The following is a 17236-nucleotide window of genomic DNA, read 5'->3' as shown; positions in this document are numbered from 1 at the left end:
ATATGGAAAAAACATGAGGCAAAAGCATATCAAGACTTTTTGATCCATACAATGTACTGATAAAGCTATTTTTATTTTAAAAAAATAAACACCAAGAATACATTCTCAAACCTTCCAGGCAGACATATGTTTTAAAAAAATAAAGAACGTATTACATTGATGTTGATCAGAACAGTAGCTAGATTTAATTAGATCTTTTGAGGGTTGGAAGTTAATTTTGAAGCTCATACAGATCACAGAAAGTCAGTACTCATAACATGGGCAAGCCAAGAACTTTGTTGCATGAATATGGCTGGATATAAACAGGATGCTGATGCACTTTTATTAGCAATATCTTTAGAAGAACTCTTTTGATCACAACAGAATTTAGAAAAAGCCCTGTTGCCGCATAAAGTTGAGTTCAGTTCCATCAACTATCTGGCTAGAACATAGATTATATTACTTAAGGTGATTACTTAAAGGGACACTGAACCCAAAATTTTTCTTTTGTAATTCAGAAAGAGCATGCAATTTTAAGCAACTTTCTAATTTACTCCAATTATCAATTTTTCTTTGTTCTATTGCTATCTTTATTTGAAAAAGAAGGCATCTGAGCTTTTTTGGGTTCAGTACTCTGGACAGCACTTTTTTTTATTAGTGGATGAATTTATCCACCAATCAGCAAGGACAACCCAGGTTGTTCACAAAAAATGGGACGGCATCTAAACTTACATTCTTGCATTTCAAATAAAGATACCAAGAGAATGAAGAAAATTTGATAATAGGAGTAAATTAGAAAGTTGCTTAAAATGCTCTATCTGAATCACGAAAGAAAAAAGTTGGGTACAGTGTCCCTTTAAACTGTAAATCTCATCAGGCAAAAAAGCTTGTGAGGCGGCACATAGATCTGTAACAAAGCAGAGATAAGACCAGAGATAAATCAGTGCTGTGTTTATAGATGTACATTCTATACTTTATTTTTTAGCTATATTATTTATATACTTAAGAAAGCGATACATCTTAGAATGGGAGAATTTAATTTCTGAAAACTGTTGATTGTTTTCTGCAAAATGGTTGTAGATCCTAAATCACCACTGATGGATCCTTAAATATATCAACTGAGATCAGGTGCTGATATTAGTCTGCGATACAGTTTTCCTACCAATTCACTCGAGCCTTGTAATTGTTATGTAAAATGTTATCATGTTAAATCTATTAATATATTTTGTTTTTAAAATGTCTGCTATTAAAATGTATTGGAAATATTGTTTATAAAAAGAGCGTTCTAGGGTAAAGTCCACATCCATTTTTAAATACCAAACATAAATCTTCCAAGGATTCCTCCATCTGATCTGATCAAGGAAAGATGATCTGGTCTCCCCATCTTCTCTCTTGAAGTGTTAATAGTTTTCACCCAGCAAAGCAGAAATAGAACAGAAACACCAGAGAGCCAGAAATACTCAGCACAGAAAGGACCATTCCAATCTTCAACTCTTTGTATGCTGTAAGGACAGTAGAAGACAGCTCTTCAGATGCATATGTGCAGAGAATTATAAAACAGATTAATTATTCAAACTGGTAAATATCTTTATATTTACAATAAAAACAGCACATCTACTGCATCAGACCAGAGCAACATGCTACATACTACACAGAGAGCAGGTTATATTTATAACAGTTACGCAGAGCTACATGCTATATACATCACAGAGCTATGTGCTACATACATCACAGAGGAACATGCTACATACATCACAGAGCTACATGCTACTGTATATACATCACAGAGCTATGTGCTACATACATCACAGAAGATGAGGAACATGCTACATACATCACAGAGGAACATGCTACATACATCACAGAGGATGAGGAACATGCTACATACATCACAGAGGAACATGCTACATACATCACAGAGATACATGCTACTGTATATACATCACAGAGCTATGTGCTACATACATCACAGAGGATGAGGAACATGCTACATACATCACAGAGCTACGTGCTTCATACATCACAGAGTGACATGCTTCATACATCACAGAGGAACATGCTAAATACATCACAGAGCTACATGCTACATACATCACAGAGGAACATGCTAAATACATCACAGAGGAACATGCTAAATACATCACAGAGGAACATGCTACATACATCACAGAGCTACATGCTACATACATCACAGAGGAACATGCTAAATACATCACAGAGCTACATGCTACATACATCACAGAGGAACATGCTAAATACATCACAGAGCTACATGCTACATAAATCACAGAGCTACATGCTACATACATCACAGAGGAACAATCTACATACATCACAGAGTGACATGCTACATACATCACAGAGTGACATGCTACATACATCACAGAGGAACATGCTACATACATCACAGAGTGACATGCTTCATACATCACAGAGGAACATGCTAAATACATCACAGAGCTATATGCTACATACATCACAGAGGAACAATCTACATACATCACAGAGTGACATGCTACATACATCACAGAGGAACATGCTACATACATCACAGAGCTACATGCTACATACATCACAGAGGAACATGCTACATACATCACAGAGCTACATGCTACATACATCACAGAGTGACATGCTACATACATCACAGAGGAACATGCTACATACATCACAGAGCTACATCCTAAATACATCACAGAGCTACATGCTACATACATCAGAGGAACAATCTGCATACATCACAGAGTGACATGCTACATACATCACAGAGTGACATGCTACATACATCACAGCGGAACATGCTACATACATCACAGAGGAACATGCTATATACACCACAGAGCTACGTGCTTCATACATCACAGAGGAACATGCTAAATACATCACAGAGCTACATGCTACATATGTCACAGCGAAACATGCTACATACATCACAGAGGAACATGCTACATACATCACAGATGAACATGCCACATACATCACAGAGTTACGTGCTACATACATAACAGCGGAACATGCTACATACATCACAGAGCTACATGCTATATACATCAAAGAGGAACATGCTACATACATCACAGTGGAACATGCTACATACATCACAGAGCTACATGCTACATACATCACAGAGGAACATGCTACATACATCACAGAGGAACATGCTACATACATCACAGAGCTACATGCTACATACATCACAGAGGAACATGCTACATACATCACAGAGCTACATGCTACATACATCACAGCGGAACATGCTAAATACATCACAGAGGAACATGCTACATACATCACAGAGGAACATGCTACATACATCACAGAGGAACATGCTACATACATCACAGAGTGACATGCTACATACATCACAGAGGAACATGCTACATACATCACAGAGGAACATGCTACATACATCACAGAGCTACATGCTACATACATCACAGAGTGACATGCTACATACATCACAGAGGAACATGCTACATACATCACAGAGGAACATGCTACATACATCACAGAGGAACATGCTACATACATCACAGAGCTACATGCTACATACATCACAGAGTGACATGCTACATACATCACAAAGCTACATGCTACATATATCACAGAGCTACATGCTACATACATCACAGAGCTACATGCTACATACATCACAGAGTGACATGCTACATACATCACAGAGGAACATGATACATACATCACAGAGTGACATGCTACATACAATCACAGAGCTACATGCTACATACATCACAGAGCTACATGCTACATACATCACAGAGGAACATGATACATACATCACAGAGTGACATGCTACATACATCACAGAGGAACATGCTACATACATCACAGAGGAACATGCTAGATACATCACAGAGTGACATGCTACATACATCACAGAGGAACATGCTACACACATCACAGAGTGACATGCTAGATACATCACAGAGTGACATGCTACATACATCACAGAGGAACATGCTACATACATCACAGAGCTACATGCTACATACATCACAGAGTGACATGCTACATACATCACAGAGGAACATGCTACATACATCATAGAGCTACATGCTACATACATCACAGAGCTACATGCTACATACATCACAGAGTGACATGCTACATACATCACAGAGGAACATGCTTCATACATCATAGAGCTACATGCTACATACATCACAGAGCTACAGGCTACATACATCACAGAGTGACATGCTACATACATCACAGAGGAACATGCTACATACATCACAGAGCTACATGCTACATACATCGCAGAGCTACATGCTACATACATCACAGAGTGACATGCTACATACATGGCAGAGCTACATGCTACATACATCACAGAGTGACATGCTACATACTTTACAGAGCTACATGCTACATACATCACAGAGTGACATGCTACATACATCACAGAGTGACATGCTACATACATCACAGAGGAACATGCTACATACATCACAGAGCTACATGCTACATACATCACAGAGCTACATGCTACATACATTACAGAGGAACATGATACATACATCACAGAGTGACATGCTAGATACATCACAGAGTGACATGCTACATACATCACAGAGGAACATGATACATACATCACAGAGTGACATGCTACATACATCACAGAGGAACATGCTACATACATCACAGAGCTACATGCTACATACATCACAGAGGAACATGATACATACATCACAGAGTGACATGCTGCATACATCACAGAGTGACATGCTACATACATCACAGAGGAACATGCTACATACATCACAGAGGAACATGCTACATACATCACAGAGGAACATGCTAAATACATCACAGAGGAACATGCTATATACATCACAGAGGAACATGCTACATACATCACAGAGGAACATGCTACATACATCACAGAGGAACATGGTAAATACATCACAGAGCTACATGCTAGATACATCACAGAGCTACATGCTACATACATCACAGAAAAACATTCTACATACATCACATAACTACATACAAACATTATCTTTTGTAGCTGGCTATTAATAAATTCAGAAATAATGCTGTAACAAGAGGACCTGTTAATATGTAGGATGTCAGATTATGAGATTAAAGCTATCTAGCTAATACTCTATCTGTAATTACAAGGTCCTTGCTTGCACAGTCAACTTTAGCACAGCTGTTCAGTGTAATAGATTCTGCCTGCTTAAAATCTCTAGATATTAATATTTAGTATAGGTGTGTGAATATCACCTCTGAGAATCATGTGTCTAGATATGAAACATTGTACTTGGTTTGTATAATATCAAGCAGTTAGATACAAACAAAAATTTTTGCAGCTATAACAAGAGGACCTGTTAATATGTGGGATGTCAGATTGCGAGATTAAAGCTATCTAGCTAATACTCTATCTGTAATTATAAAGTCCTTGCTTGCACAGTTAACTTTAGCACAGCTATTCAGTGTAAAAGATTATGTCTGCTTAAGCCCCTTCTATAGCGGGGGGCCAGATTAACGTTTAACTGACTTGTTTCACTAACATAGCACAACGATTGATCTCAGAATATAACACACATTTACAAGCTATTGGCAATCAACAGTTATCATAGAGAGTAAGCGGTTAAAAAATGAGAGTATGAACTCTCTAAAGCCAGACCCCTGACACATGTTTCACTCACGCTTCCTCAGAGGGGTTACACGCCGGCTGTTTGGTAAATCTATTTACTGGTTCATAAGTCCCATCTTGTGTGTGGGATTGGATGATCATGAGGAATTATCTTGATTCTGATTGGTAGGATTGCATGTCAATCATGTTTAGGCATCCAATGGGGATACATTTTTCATTTGAAGCCTTATCTGTTACATGTTGCGAACTTATGCATGTTGGTTGTGATAATATATGTTACTTTGCAAACTTATGCATGTTTAATAAATTGACCCCCAAGAATCAACAAATCTACAATGTTACGCTTCACTATACAGGGAGGACTGTGAGTTCCAGACATAGAAACCTATAGACACTCCATATTTCTACAGCGTATTCTAGATTGGAGGATTCACAGGAATCACAAACACTGGATAACCTTAGAGAAAAACTTGAGCCCAGAAATAGATCAACTTTATGTGGCACCCAAACCCAACAAACATAACTAGGCTGATTAATACCCCTATTACTAAAGAAACCCTACAAGTGTGGGAAACAGTAAATAAAAATAACCCATACCTAACCTCTAGGCCAGGCCCCCTAACATCACTACTTCAGAACAACAAATTCTCTTTACAAGATACAGGGATGAATACAAACACAGCCCCACCAATGCTGGACACAGCTATTCACCACATAACACGTTAATGTGCACACAAGAACAGCTAAAAGTAAGAGGTTTCTTCTTGGCGCAACATGGTTTACCTACAGGAGAGTACACCACTCTACACACAGACAATCTTGCAACATGACTCGCCCGTTAACTAACCTAGAGAAATTATACGTATCTAACCCACCTATTAAACATACTCTGGGCCCGATATATCAAGCTCTTTAAAGACCGTAAAGACCACTGCTCCATAACTTGTCCGCCTGCTCTGAGGCTGCGGACAGAAATCAACCAGATCGAATACGATCGGGTTGATTGACACCCCCTGCTAGTGGCCGATTGGCCGCAAATCTGCAGGGGGCGGCATTGCACCAACAGTTCACAAGAACTGCTGGTGCAATGATAAATGCCGACAGTGTATGCTGTCAGCATTTATCGATGTGCAGCAGAGATGATAAGCTACATTGTATCATGTCCGCTGGCACTATAATAAATATACCCCTTTATCGCAATTTACCACAGTCCGTTGAAACCTGGGAGAAGGAACTAGAAACAGTAATAACGCCGCAAACAGCCGCAAATATTTTCTGCAACACAAAATCATCCTCTTCTTCTATACTAAAAATAAATGACAAAATCTTGCATTGTTGGTACCTGACCCCTAAAAGACTACATATTTTTTTCTCCAAAACTAATAACTGCTGCTGAAGATGCGGTGATGTGGGCAGTAGCATGGGCCATATGTGGTGGTGGTGTTGCCAGATTAACCAGATTTGGAGGGATATAATTAAAGAAATAGAAGACGTTTTACCGATACTCCTCCCCCTAAACCCCCTGGTATGGTTACTTAACATGTCCATTAGTGCAAAAGTCCTTATAGCTAAAAACTGGAAGTCAGAAGGAGTTCCCAACCATGAGATGTAGCAAAATAAAGTAACAAACTTAATAGAGCTTGAAGAATAAATACAGCTCCTATAAAACAGGAAATAGGGACCCCTTCATTGAGCTACAGAACACCTGGGAGCAATACTTAAAAAACTTTTCTAATAACCTCCTCAAATAAAATCAACACACATCCATCACACTCAAACCCCTTTCGCATCCTCGCACCTACAATGCTTAAACAAAAGGAAGACGGTTCGCAGAAAGAAAAGAGCAAATCAGTTATACATATTGGTGAAAGTAATTCTCTACTAGCAGAACTTAATTAGAAGCTATTACACCATATTGTTTGTTTATCTGCCTTTAGGTAACTAACTGCCTATGGGAAATATTAAAGCATTATCATGGAGATTCGTTTTTCTAAACCTTTTGGGATGAAGATCCAATCTGATTTATGGACTTTCCTATTTCTTTTATTTATTTTTTTAAATCCTTTATTTATTTTTTACCATTTATAGTCTTACAGCAGACTATATCATCAGATGCACACAACAACAACACCATAGCAAAATTAACATTCTGTAAAGAACAGTATCATAATATTACATTTTTTTCTTTCTTTTTTCCTTCCCCCCTTCTTTTTCCATTCTTTTTCTCATTCTTTTTTTAAATATATTCAGACTCTTGGCAAGAAAACAAACAAAAACAACATGTCATACACGATTCAATCATTATATACCCCTTATTGTCTAACGATAGAGGGTGACTTTTGTACCACTGTGTCTTAAACATTTTATTTTATACTGTACTTTACTGCCTGTTACCCATTCAAGAGGGGACGGAGCAGGCAGGGGAAAAGAGGGGAAGAGGAAGAGAGAAAAAAATATATAAAATGATAGCATAATCCCTAGGCGTCAAATCTTGTTATTATAACCAGTAGTCAGGGAACCGTCCATGTAGGACTGATATACAGAAAAAATAAGATTTATGAAATGACCTGACTATTTGTCTTTGTGTTCTTTCGGGATACAGAGGTATAACCATACCCCATTTAGCAAAGAATTTTTTTGACTGCCGATTATTTTGTTGTATTTGGACCATGCTGTTCTAAAATAATTTGATATTGTACTCTATTAATAAATTCCTTTATGCTAGTACTGATGTGAACATATATTCCTGCCCTTAAGGATACAAGTATTTATCAAATCCTGATTTAAGTCAGCTTCTGGTCTGTTATATAGAAAAAAAAGTCTGATATTTTCAATGGCTCCTTCCTTATCAAAAACTTGTTCAGCCAGAAATTTACTTTATGCCAGAATTTATTCACTTTTGGACAAGACCAAAAACAATGTGTTAAATCAGCCTTTAGAAAAGAGCATCTAGAGCAAACAGCAATCTTCCGTGGTGGCCATTTAGATTTTCTGGGGTCAAATATGCTTCATTTATAACTTTCATATGGGCCTCTCTCCAAGCTTGCACGTTGGTGCAGTTATGAACAACCGATAAGCTATCTCTAATATCCTCCGCTGAAATTTCAGTGAACTCTTCCTGCAATTTATTTTGTAGTCTCTCTAAATTTTCTAGACGTACTTTTTGCATTAGCAGGTCATACCAGACCGAAATTTCCCACTAAAAATCCTTCTAATTCTTTTCTAAGGCAAATTGCCAATGGCTCTATGGATAAATTGAACAGTAAAGGGGAAAGGGGGCATCCTTGTCTAGTGCCTTTCTCTAATATAATTTTTTGTGTACGAAGGCCATTTACCAAAACCATTGAAGAAGGATTATTGTAAATCAATTTAATAAATGTGCTAAAGTGACCTATCAATCCAAAATTTGTTAATGATGTAAAAAGATGGTCCCAAGTGATCGAATCAAATGCCTTTTCGGTGTCTATCGTGATTAGAGCTGATTCCTCTCTCTCTCTCTCTCTCTCTCTACCCTTTCGCTTAACAATTTAACCCAAGTCTGTTCAACTGCCATTAGGACTCTGCGCATGTTTTTTTTGTAGGATTACGACTGTCCATGAAACCTGATTGGTCTGAGTGTATTAAGGTCCCTATAATTTTTTTGAGCCTGTTTGATATTATTGCTGTTAAGAGTTTATAGTCATTATTTAAAAAAGATATAGGACTATATGAATCAACTGACTCCGGATCTTTGTCTTTTTTTAGAATAAGATTAATCGTAGAGGTAGTAAAATATGGCAAAGTCATGTTATTTTGTATAAAATATTTGTTAAATAAACCCTATAGAGTGCCGACTATCTGATCTTTTAAGATCTTATGAAATTCAATGGGGACTTAGTCTGGGCCTGGAGCTTTATTAACAGCAGCTAATTTGATAGCTCTTAAGATTTCTTCATTAGTAATAGGTGCATTCAAATCTTTTAACTTTTCCCTGTCTAATCTAAGTACTCGTATACTCTCCCAGAAATTCTGTTTACTTAGATTATCAATGTTTTCTGCAGAATATAGTTTTTGAAAATAACTATAAAAAGAATCTTTAATTTGAGATGTGTTAGTATATCACCCTGCTCTGCTTCAGAAATTTTATCTAATGAGAGTTCTGCATTAGCGCTATTTCCCCTCACCCCCTCTGTTTTGGGGGCCATCCCTGGAGATCTGTTATTTGCGGTTAAAGTATATTTCTCCATGAGGAGAAAAAAAACAAGTGAAAAAAAAAGGAAAAATGTGAGTTTTGTTACTTTGTGTGTGATTTTCTGTATGTGCAACCCTCTTAAGGGATTTAATAAGTGACTTAGAATTTCCTTTTCTCTTTCTCCCTCTATACCTTATTCTTTTTTTTTTTTTATTAACAGAATAACAACTCAAACTTACAGTGGGCCTTCCCCCCCCCCCTTATCGTGACTAACGTCCTGTTGGACACATAAACATCTATTGTGATTAACCTTCTCAGTTTCTTGAAAGGTACTTCAGGTTCCCCTAACTGGGAACAAACTTAATTATCAGGTGATAAGTGAAAAAAAACAAAAAAACACAAACAAAACAAGAAAAACAAAAATATGTGAATATCTGTGAAAAACACAATCTATTGGACCCTATCGCTCCCCCACAACAGAATTTGTTAGACAATATTTAAATCGGTCAAGCTTTATGACTTAATCAGGCCTAACTTTTGTTTTTACGTATACTCAACTCCCCCAGCAATAATCTTGTGATATGTCACATATATAATAGGCAAACTCACACCTTTTAAATCATCAAAACCTGGCTTATCCTTTCTATATACCAGAGGGATCCTGTCTGGTTGTATATATATATATATATATATCTGATATCTCCTAAACTTTGCTGTGGCCTATAATACCAGATCCACCAATCCTTCACAAAGTGTAAAATTGCAGTGTCAGCGTATCAAATATCAATTGCAATAATTTATCAAATTAAAATATTAAGATAACCAGTAATTCTAATAGCTCACCAAGCAGAAAATGAATACAATTAGCAGCAACTTAGCTTAGTAAGTGCGTATTGTAATTCAGCCAGGTTATCTCCCTGTATATGCAGTCAGTCACTGTTAAAGTGGGGGAAAAAAGTATTTAGTCAGCCACCAATTGTGCAAGTTCTCCCACTTAAGAAGATGAGAGAGGCCTGTAATTTTCATCATAGGTATACTTCAACTATGAGAGACAAAATGTGGAAACAAATCCAGACAATCACATTGTCTGATTTGGAAAGAATTTATTTGCAAATTATGGTGGAAAATAAGTATTTGGTCACCTACAAACAAGCAAGATTTCTGGCTCTCACATACCTGTATCTTCTTCTTTAAGAGGCTCCTCTGTCCTCCACTCAATACCTGTATTAATGGCACCTGTTTGAACTTGTTATCAGTATAAAAGACACCTTTCCACAACCTCAAACAGTCACACTCCAAACTCCACTATGGTGAAGACCAAAGAGCTGTCGAAGGACACCAGAAACAAAATTGTAGACCTGCACCAGGCTGGGACGACTGAATCTGCAATAGGCAAGCAGCTTGGTGTGAAGAAATCAACTGTGGGAGCAATAATTAGAAAATGGAAGACATACAAGACCACTGGTAATCTCCCTCGATCTGGGGCTCCACACAAGATCTCACCCCATGGGGTCAAAATGATCACAAGAACGGTGAGAAAACATCCCAGAACCACACGGGGGGACCTAGTGAATGACCTGCAGAGAGCTGGACCAACGTAACAAAGGCTACCATCAGTAACACACTACGCTGCCAGGGACTCAGATCTTGCAGTGCCAGACGTGTCCCCCTGCTTAAGCCAGTACATGTCCGGGCCCATCTGAAGTATGCTAGAGAGCATTTGGATGATCCAGAAGCAGATTGGGAGAATGTCATATGGTCAGATGAAACCAAAGTAGAACTGTTTGTTAGAAACACAACTTGTCGTGTTTGGAGGAGAGAGAACACAATACCTACTGTGAAGCATGGGGGTGGCAACATCATGCTTTGGGGCTGTTTCTCTGCAAAGGGAACAGGACAACTGATCCCTGTACATGAAAGAATGAATGGGGCCATGTATCGTGAGATTTTGAGTGCAAACCTCCTTCCATCAGCAAGGGCATTGAAGATGAAATGTGGCTGGGTCTTTCAGCATGAGAATGATCCCAAACACACCGCCCGGGCAACGAAGGAGTGGCTTCGCAAGAAGCATTTCAAGGTCCTGGAGTGGCCTAGCCAGTCTCCAGATCTCAACCCCATAGAAAACCTTTGGAGGCAGTTGAAAGTCCGTGTTGCCCAGCAACAGCCCCAAAACATCACTGCTCTAGAGGAGATCTGCATGCAGGAATGGGCCAACATACCAGCAACAGTGTGTGACAACCTTGTGAAGACTTACAGAAAACGTTTGACCTCTGTCATTGCCAACAAAGGATATATAACAAAGTATTGAGATGAACTTTTGATATTGACCAAATACTTATTTTCCACCATAATTTGCAAATAAATTCTTTCCAAATCAGACAATGTGATTGTCTGGATTTGTTTCCACATTTGTCTCTCGTAGTTGAGGTATACCTATGATGAAAATTACAGGCCTCTCTCATCTTCTTAAGTGGGAGAACTTGCACAATCGGTGGCTGACTAAATACTTTTTTCTTTCATGTAATTAGCAAGAGTCCATGAGCTAGTGACGTATGGGATATACATTCCTACCAGGAGGGGCAAAGTTTCCCAAACCTAAAAATGCCTATAAATACACCCCTCACCACACCCACAATTCAGTTTTAGAAACTTTGCCTCCCATGGAGGTGGTGAAGTAAGTTTGTGCTAGATTCTACGTTGATATGCGCTTCGCAGCAGACTGAAGCCCGGTTTTCCTCTCAGAGTGCAGTGAATGTCAGAGGGATGTGAAGAGAGTATTGCCTATTTGAATTCAATGGTCTTCCTCTAGGGGATCTATTTCATAGGTTCTCTGTTATCGGTCGTAGAGATTTCTTCTCCTACCTCCCTTTTCAGATCGACGATATACTCTTATATACCATTACCTCTACTGATTCTCGTTTCAGTACTGGTTTGGCTATCTACTATATGTAGATAAGTGTCTTAGGGTAAGTAAGTCTTATTTCTATTCATGACACTCAAAGCTATGGTTGGGCACTTTATATGTAAAGTTCTAAATATATGTGTTTAAACTTATATTTGCCATGATTCAGGATATTCAGTATTCCTTCATTCAGACTGTCAGTTTCATTTTGGGAAAATACATATAATTTCATATTTCTTACCTTCAATTTTCAATTGACTTTTTTTCAAAATTGCGGGCTGTTAGGCTGACGGGTGCAGAAAATGCTTCTATTTATTGCGTCATTTTTGGCGCAAGACTTTTTGGCGCAAAAATGTTGTCATTTCCGGCGTCATAGTTGGCGCCGGAAGTTTTTTCGTAATTGCGTCATTTTTTACGTATGTGTATTGCGGACGTTTTCTTGGTGCCAAGAAATATGGGCGTCATTCTTGGCGCCAAAATGTGTGGGCGTCATTCTTGGCGCCAGTTTTTTTCACATTATTTCAGCCTCACTTTTCAGTTGCTTCTGGTTTTCTAGAAGCTTGTTTCATTTGCATTTTTTTCCCATTCCTGAAACTGTCATTTAAGGAATTTGATAATTTTGCTTTATATGTTGTTTTTCTATTACATATTGCAAGATATTTAAAAAACTGTTCCTGTATCAGAAAATACTGAGGGATTCCTGATGACTGATATCAGTCCTACCAAAGCTAAGTTCATTTATTTTAATGTTATGAATTTTTATCTTTAGCTATGGTTTGTAATAAGTTATCATGATAAACTTTTACATGCAGAGTCCATTAGTATTTATGCATTATCTATTGCTATTCTTTTTACATCTAATGTACAAGATATATTTAGGAATTTATAAGAATATTTTTCTGATTCTATTCTAAAGGCTTTGTCTGCCATCCCGCCTTCTAATAAAATTTTTAGGTCTTTTTTAAACTTCTCATTTAGTTGATGAAGTTTCAAATGACCAACAACATAATGAATTATCCTTCTCTGATGATGTTTTTTCTCATTCAGAATATTCTTCATCAGATATTGACACTAACAAATCTACTTTTTTATTTTTAAATAGAGTACATTCGTTCTTTGTTGAAAAGGTGTTGATTATTTTGGATATTAAAGTAACTAGTTCTTTTGATTAAGACTAGCTAACATTTAAATTCTGCTTATTAACCTTCTGTGCTTTCTTCAGAGGTTTTTTCCAGTTCCTGATACTAGGGAATGGAATAGGCCGGGAATTTCTTTTATTCCTTCTTTAAGGTTTTTAAATTGTTTCCTTTGCCGGCAGTTAGTTTTAAGTTTTGAGGAAAGATTCCCCAAGTTAATGGGGCTATTTCTACTCTTGCTTAACATACTACTATTCCTATAGCAAATAGTATTTATTTTTTTCCTTCAGATGGGAAACTTGTATCTTATTTAAGGAAAATTATTTATTTTCAGGTACTTTTTTTAGATCTGTAATTTATTTGGCTGATGTTGCAACTGCTGCAACTTTCTGGTTGGATACTTTAGTGCAACAAGTATCGGATTATGATTTGTTTAGCATTGTTAAGTTGATCAACATGCTAATAATTTCATTTGTGTCGTCATTTTTTTTATATTTTCGCAAATGAGGTTTAATCTATGTCTTTAGCTATTTTAGCTAGAAGAACTTTGTGAATGCTAATTTGATTTCTAAATTCCATATTTCTTTTTTTCCAAGGTAATCAATTATTTGGTTCACAATTGGATTCAATTCTTCTACTGTTACTCTGGGCTTCAAGATTGAGCTCTAAGACTAAATCTTAAGCTTATATTAGTTTTTGTTCTTACTAAGGAACGGAATCCTATTTCTTCCCCAAGTAACATGTTTATAATTGGAAGTTTTCTTCATTCAATTTAAGCTATTTAAAATATCAAAGTCAGCTCCCCAAATTTGCATGTATGTGCGGTTCTTATTACAGCTTAGCTGGTAAGGGGCAGGTTAAGACTTTTTAAGATTGTTTGGTTCAATTCGGTCCAAACTTCTTAGATTTGGGTACAGAATAGGATTCAGAGTAAAACCGCCTGTGAGAAGTCTTTTTTTCTCTAACATATTCCAGCTATTCCAGTAAGGCTCACACTTTCCTGAAGTGTGTTTCAGACCTGTATGTATTGGGTTCTTGTGAAGCGTGGCTGGTCACCCGTTGGGGCTCAAGGTGCTGCTCAGACCTGGAGTTTTCTGGGGTATTTATACCAGTTCCATTTTAGGAACAGGGTTTGGGGGTTTTATCAAAACTATTCATTGTCCCAAAGATAGAAAATCTTTTTGAATTGTCATAAGTGTACCATCTTTTAGAATGGTGTTTATATGGTCTATTCTGCCTTTTGGTCAGTGAGGGCATTATTTGCTTACAATAGATACAATAGATGCATATCTTAATTTTCTGTTTTCATTCAGATTATTTTCATTTTCTGAGATTCCCTTTTTTTGACAACCATTACCATTTTGTTGCTTTTCCTTCTGGTCTAGCGACAGCTCTAAGAATCTTTTAAAGGTTCTCAGTGTTTCCTTATTTGGACGGTCTCATGGTACTGGCTCAGTCTTTTCGTTCCGCGGAATCTCATACAATTCAACTTTTGTTGTTTCTTCAAAGACATGGTTAGAGGATCTTTTTATCAAAAGCTCTTTGATTCCTCAGACAAGGGTCACCTTTTTTAGGTTTCCAGATAGATTGTGTCAATGTCTTTGTCTCTAACAGACAAGTGACAATTTTATTGGGTTCCATTTGTCGGAACCTTCAGTCTCTATTATTTCCTTCAGTTGCTATATGCATGGAAGTTTTAGGTGTCATGGCTGCAGCATTGGATGCGATTCCCTTTGCTCATTTTCATAGGAAACCTTTCCAGTTTTTATATGCTGAATTAATGGTGCAGGGATTCTAGGATATCACTTTTTATATTTTTGAATCCCAATGTTCAACTATCTTTGACTTGGTGGTTAGATCACCATCATATAATTCTACGGGTCTCTTCGGTTCATTCAACCTGGACCATGATCACTACAGACACAAGTCTTTTAGGTTGGGAGGCTGTCTGGGGATCTCTGTCAGCACAAGGGGTTTTGAAATCTCAGGAGGCGAGATTACCATTCAATATTTTGGAACTCCGTGCATTTCTCAGAGTTCTTCAGTTTTGTTATATATCCTTTGTTGGCAATGACAGAGGTCAAACGTTTTCTGTAAGTCTTCACAAGGTTGTCACACACTGTTGCTGGTATTTTGGCCCATTCCTGCATGCAAATCTCCTCTAGAGCAGTGATGTTTTGGGGCTGTTGCTGGGCAACACAGACTTTCAACTCCCTCCAAAGGTTTTCTATGGGGTTGAGATCTGGAGACTGGCTAGGCCACTCCACGACCTTGAAATGCTTCTTACGAAGCCACTCCTTCGTTGCCCAGGCGGTGTGTTTGGGATCATTGTCATGCTGAAAGACCCAGCCACATTTCATCTTCAATGCCCTTGCTGATGGAAGGAGGTTTGCACTCAAAATCTCACGATACATGGCCCCATTCATTCTTTCATGTACAGGGATCAGTCATCCTGTTTCCGTTGCAGAGAAACTGCCCCAAAGCATGATGTTGCCACCCCCATGCTTCACAGTAGGTATGGTGTTCTCTCTCCTCCAAACACGACAAGTTGTGTTTCTAACAAACAGTTCTACTTTGGTTTCATCTGACCATATGACATTCTCCCAATCCGCTTCTGGATCATCCAAATGCTCTCTAGCATACTTCAGATGGGCCCGGACATGTACTGGCTTAAGCAGGGGGACACATCTGGCACTGCAGGATCTGAGTCCCTGGCGGCGTAGTGTTTTAATGATGGTAGCCTTTGTTACATTGGTCCCAGCTCTCTGCAGGTCATTCACTAGGTTCCCCCGTGTGGTTCTGGGATGTTTGCTCACCGTTCTTGTGATCATTTTGACCTCACGGGGTGAGATCTTGCGTGGAGCCCCAGATCGAGGGAGATTATCAGTGGTCTTGTATGTCTTCCATTTTCTAATTATTGCTCCCACAGTTGATTTCTTCACACCAAGCTGCTTGCCTATTGCAGATTCAGTCTTCCCAGCCTGGTGCAGGTCTAAAATTTTGGTTCTGGTGTCCTTCGACAGCTCTTTGGTCTTCACCATAGTGGAGTTTGGAGTGTGACTGTTTGAGGTTGTGGACAGGTGTCTTTTATACTGATAACAAGTTCAAACAGGTGCCATTAATACAGGTAATGAGTGGAGGACAGAGGAGCCTCTTAAAGAAGAAGATACAGGTCTGTGAGAGCCAAAAATCTTGCTTGTTTGTAGGTGACCAAATACTTATTTTCCACCATAATTTGCAAATAAATTCTTTCCAAATCAGACAATGTTATTGTCTGGATTTGTTTCCACATTTTGTCTCTCATAGTTGAGGTATTCCTATGATGAAAATTACAGGCCTCTCTCATCTTCTTAAGTGGGAGAACTTGCACAATTGGTGGATGACTAAATACTTTTTTTCCCCACTGTATGAGTTGCATCAAGATCACA

The 17236-nt window shown here is 38.0% G+C and overlaps 1 protein-coding gene across 2 annotated transcripts in view; it reads right to left on the bottom strand.

Moving 5' to 3' along the window:
- Nucleotides 1–915: 915 nt before the first annotated feature.
- Nucleotides 916–17236, bottom strand: part of LOC128641701 (contactin-3) — a 102609-nt gene continuing 86288 nt past the window's right edge. For both annotated transcript variants that reach the window (XM_053694232.1, XM_053694233.1), the window contains one exon: nt 916–1481. In XM_053694232.1, the coding sequence (XP_053550207.1) occupies nt 1390–1481 (92 nt within the window). In that variant the 3' untranslated portion in view covers nt 916–1389. The remainder of the gene's footprint in view (nt 1482–17236) is intronic.

Source organism: Bombina bombina, chromosome 11 (genome assembly GCF_027579735.1).
Source record: "Bombina bombina isolate aBomBom1 chromosome 11, aBomBom1.pri, whole genome shotgun sequence".
In the NCBI taxonomy this organism is placed as follows: Eukaryota; Metazoa; Chordata; class Amphibia; order Anura; family Bombinatoridae; genus Bombina; species Bombina bombina.
The sequence above is the reverse complement of the archived record's forward strand: the minus strand, read 5'-3'. Positions and strand labels throughout refer to the sequence as shown.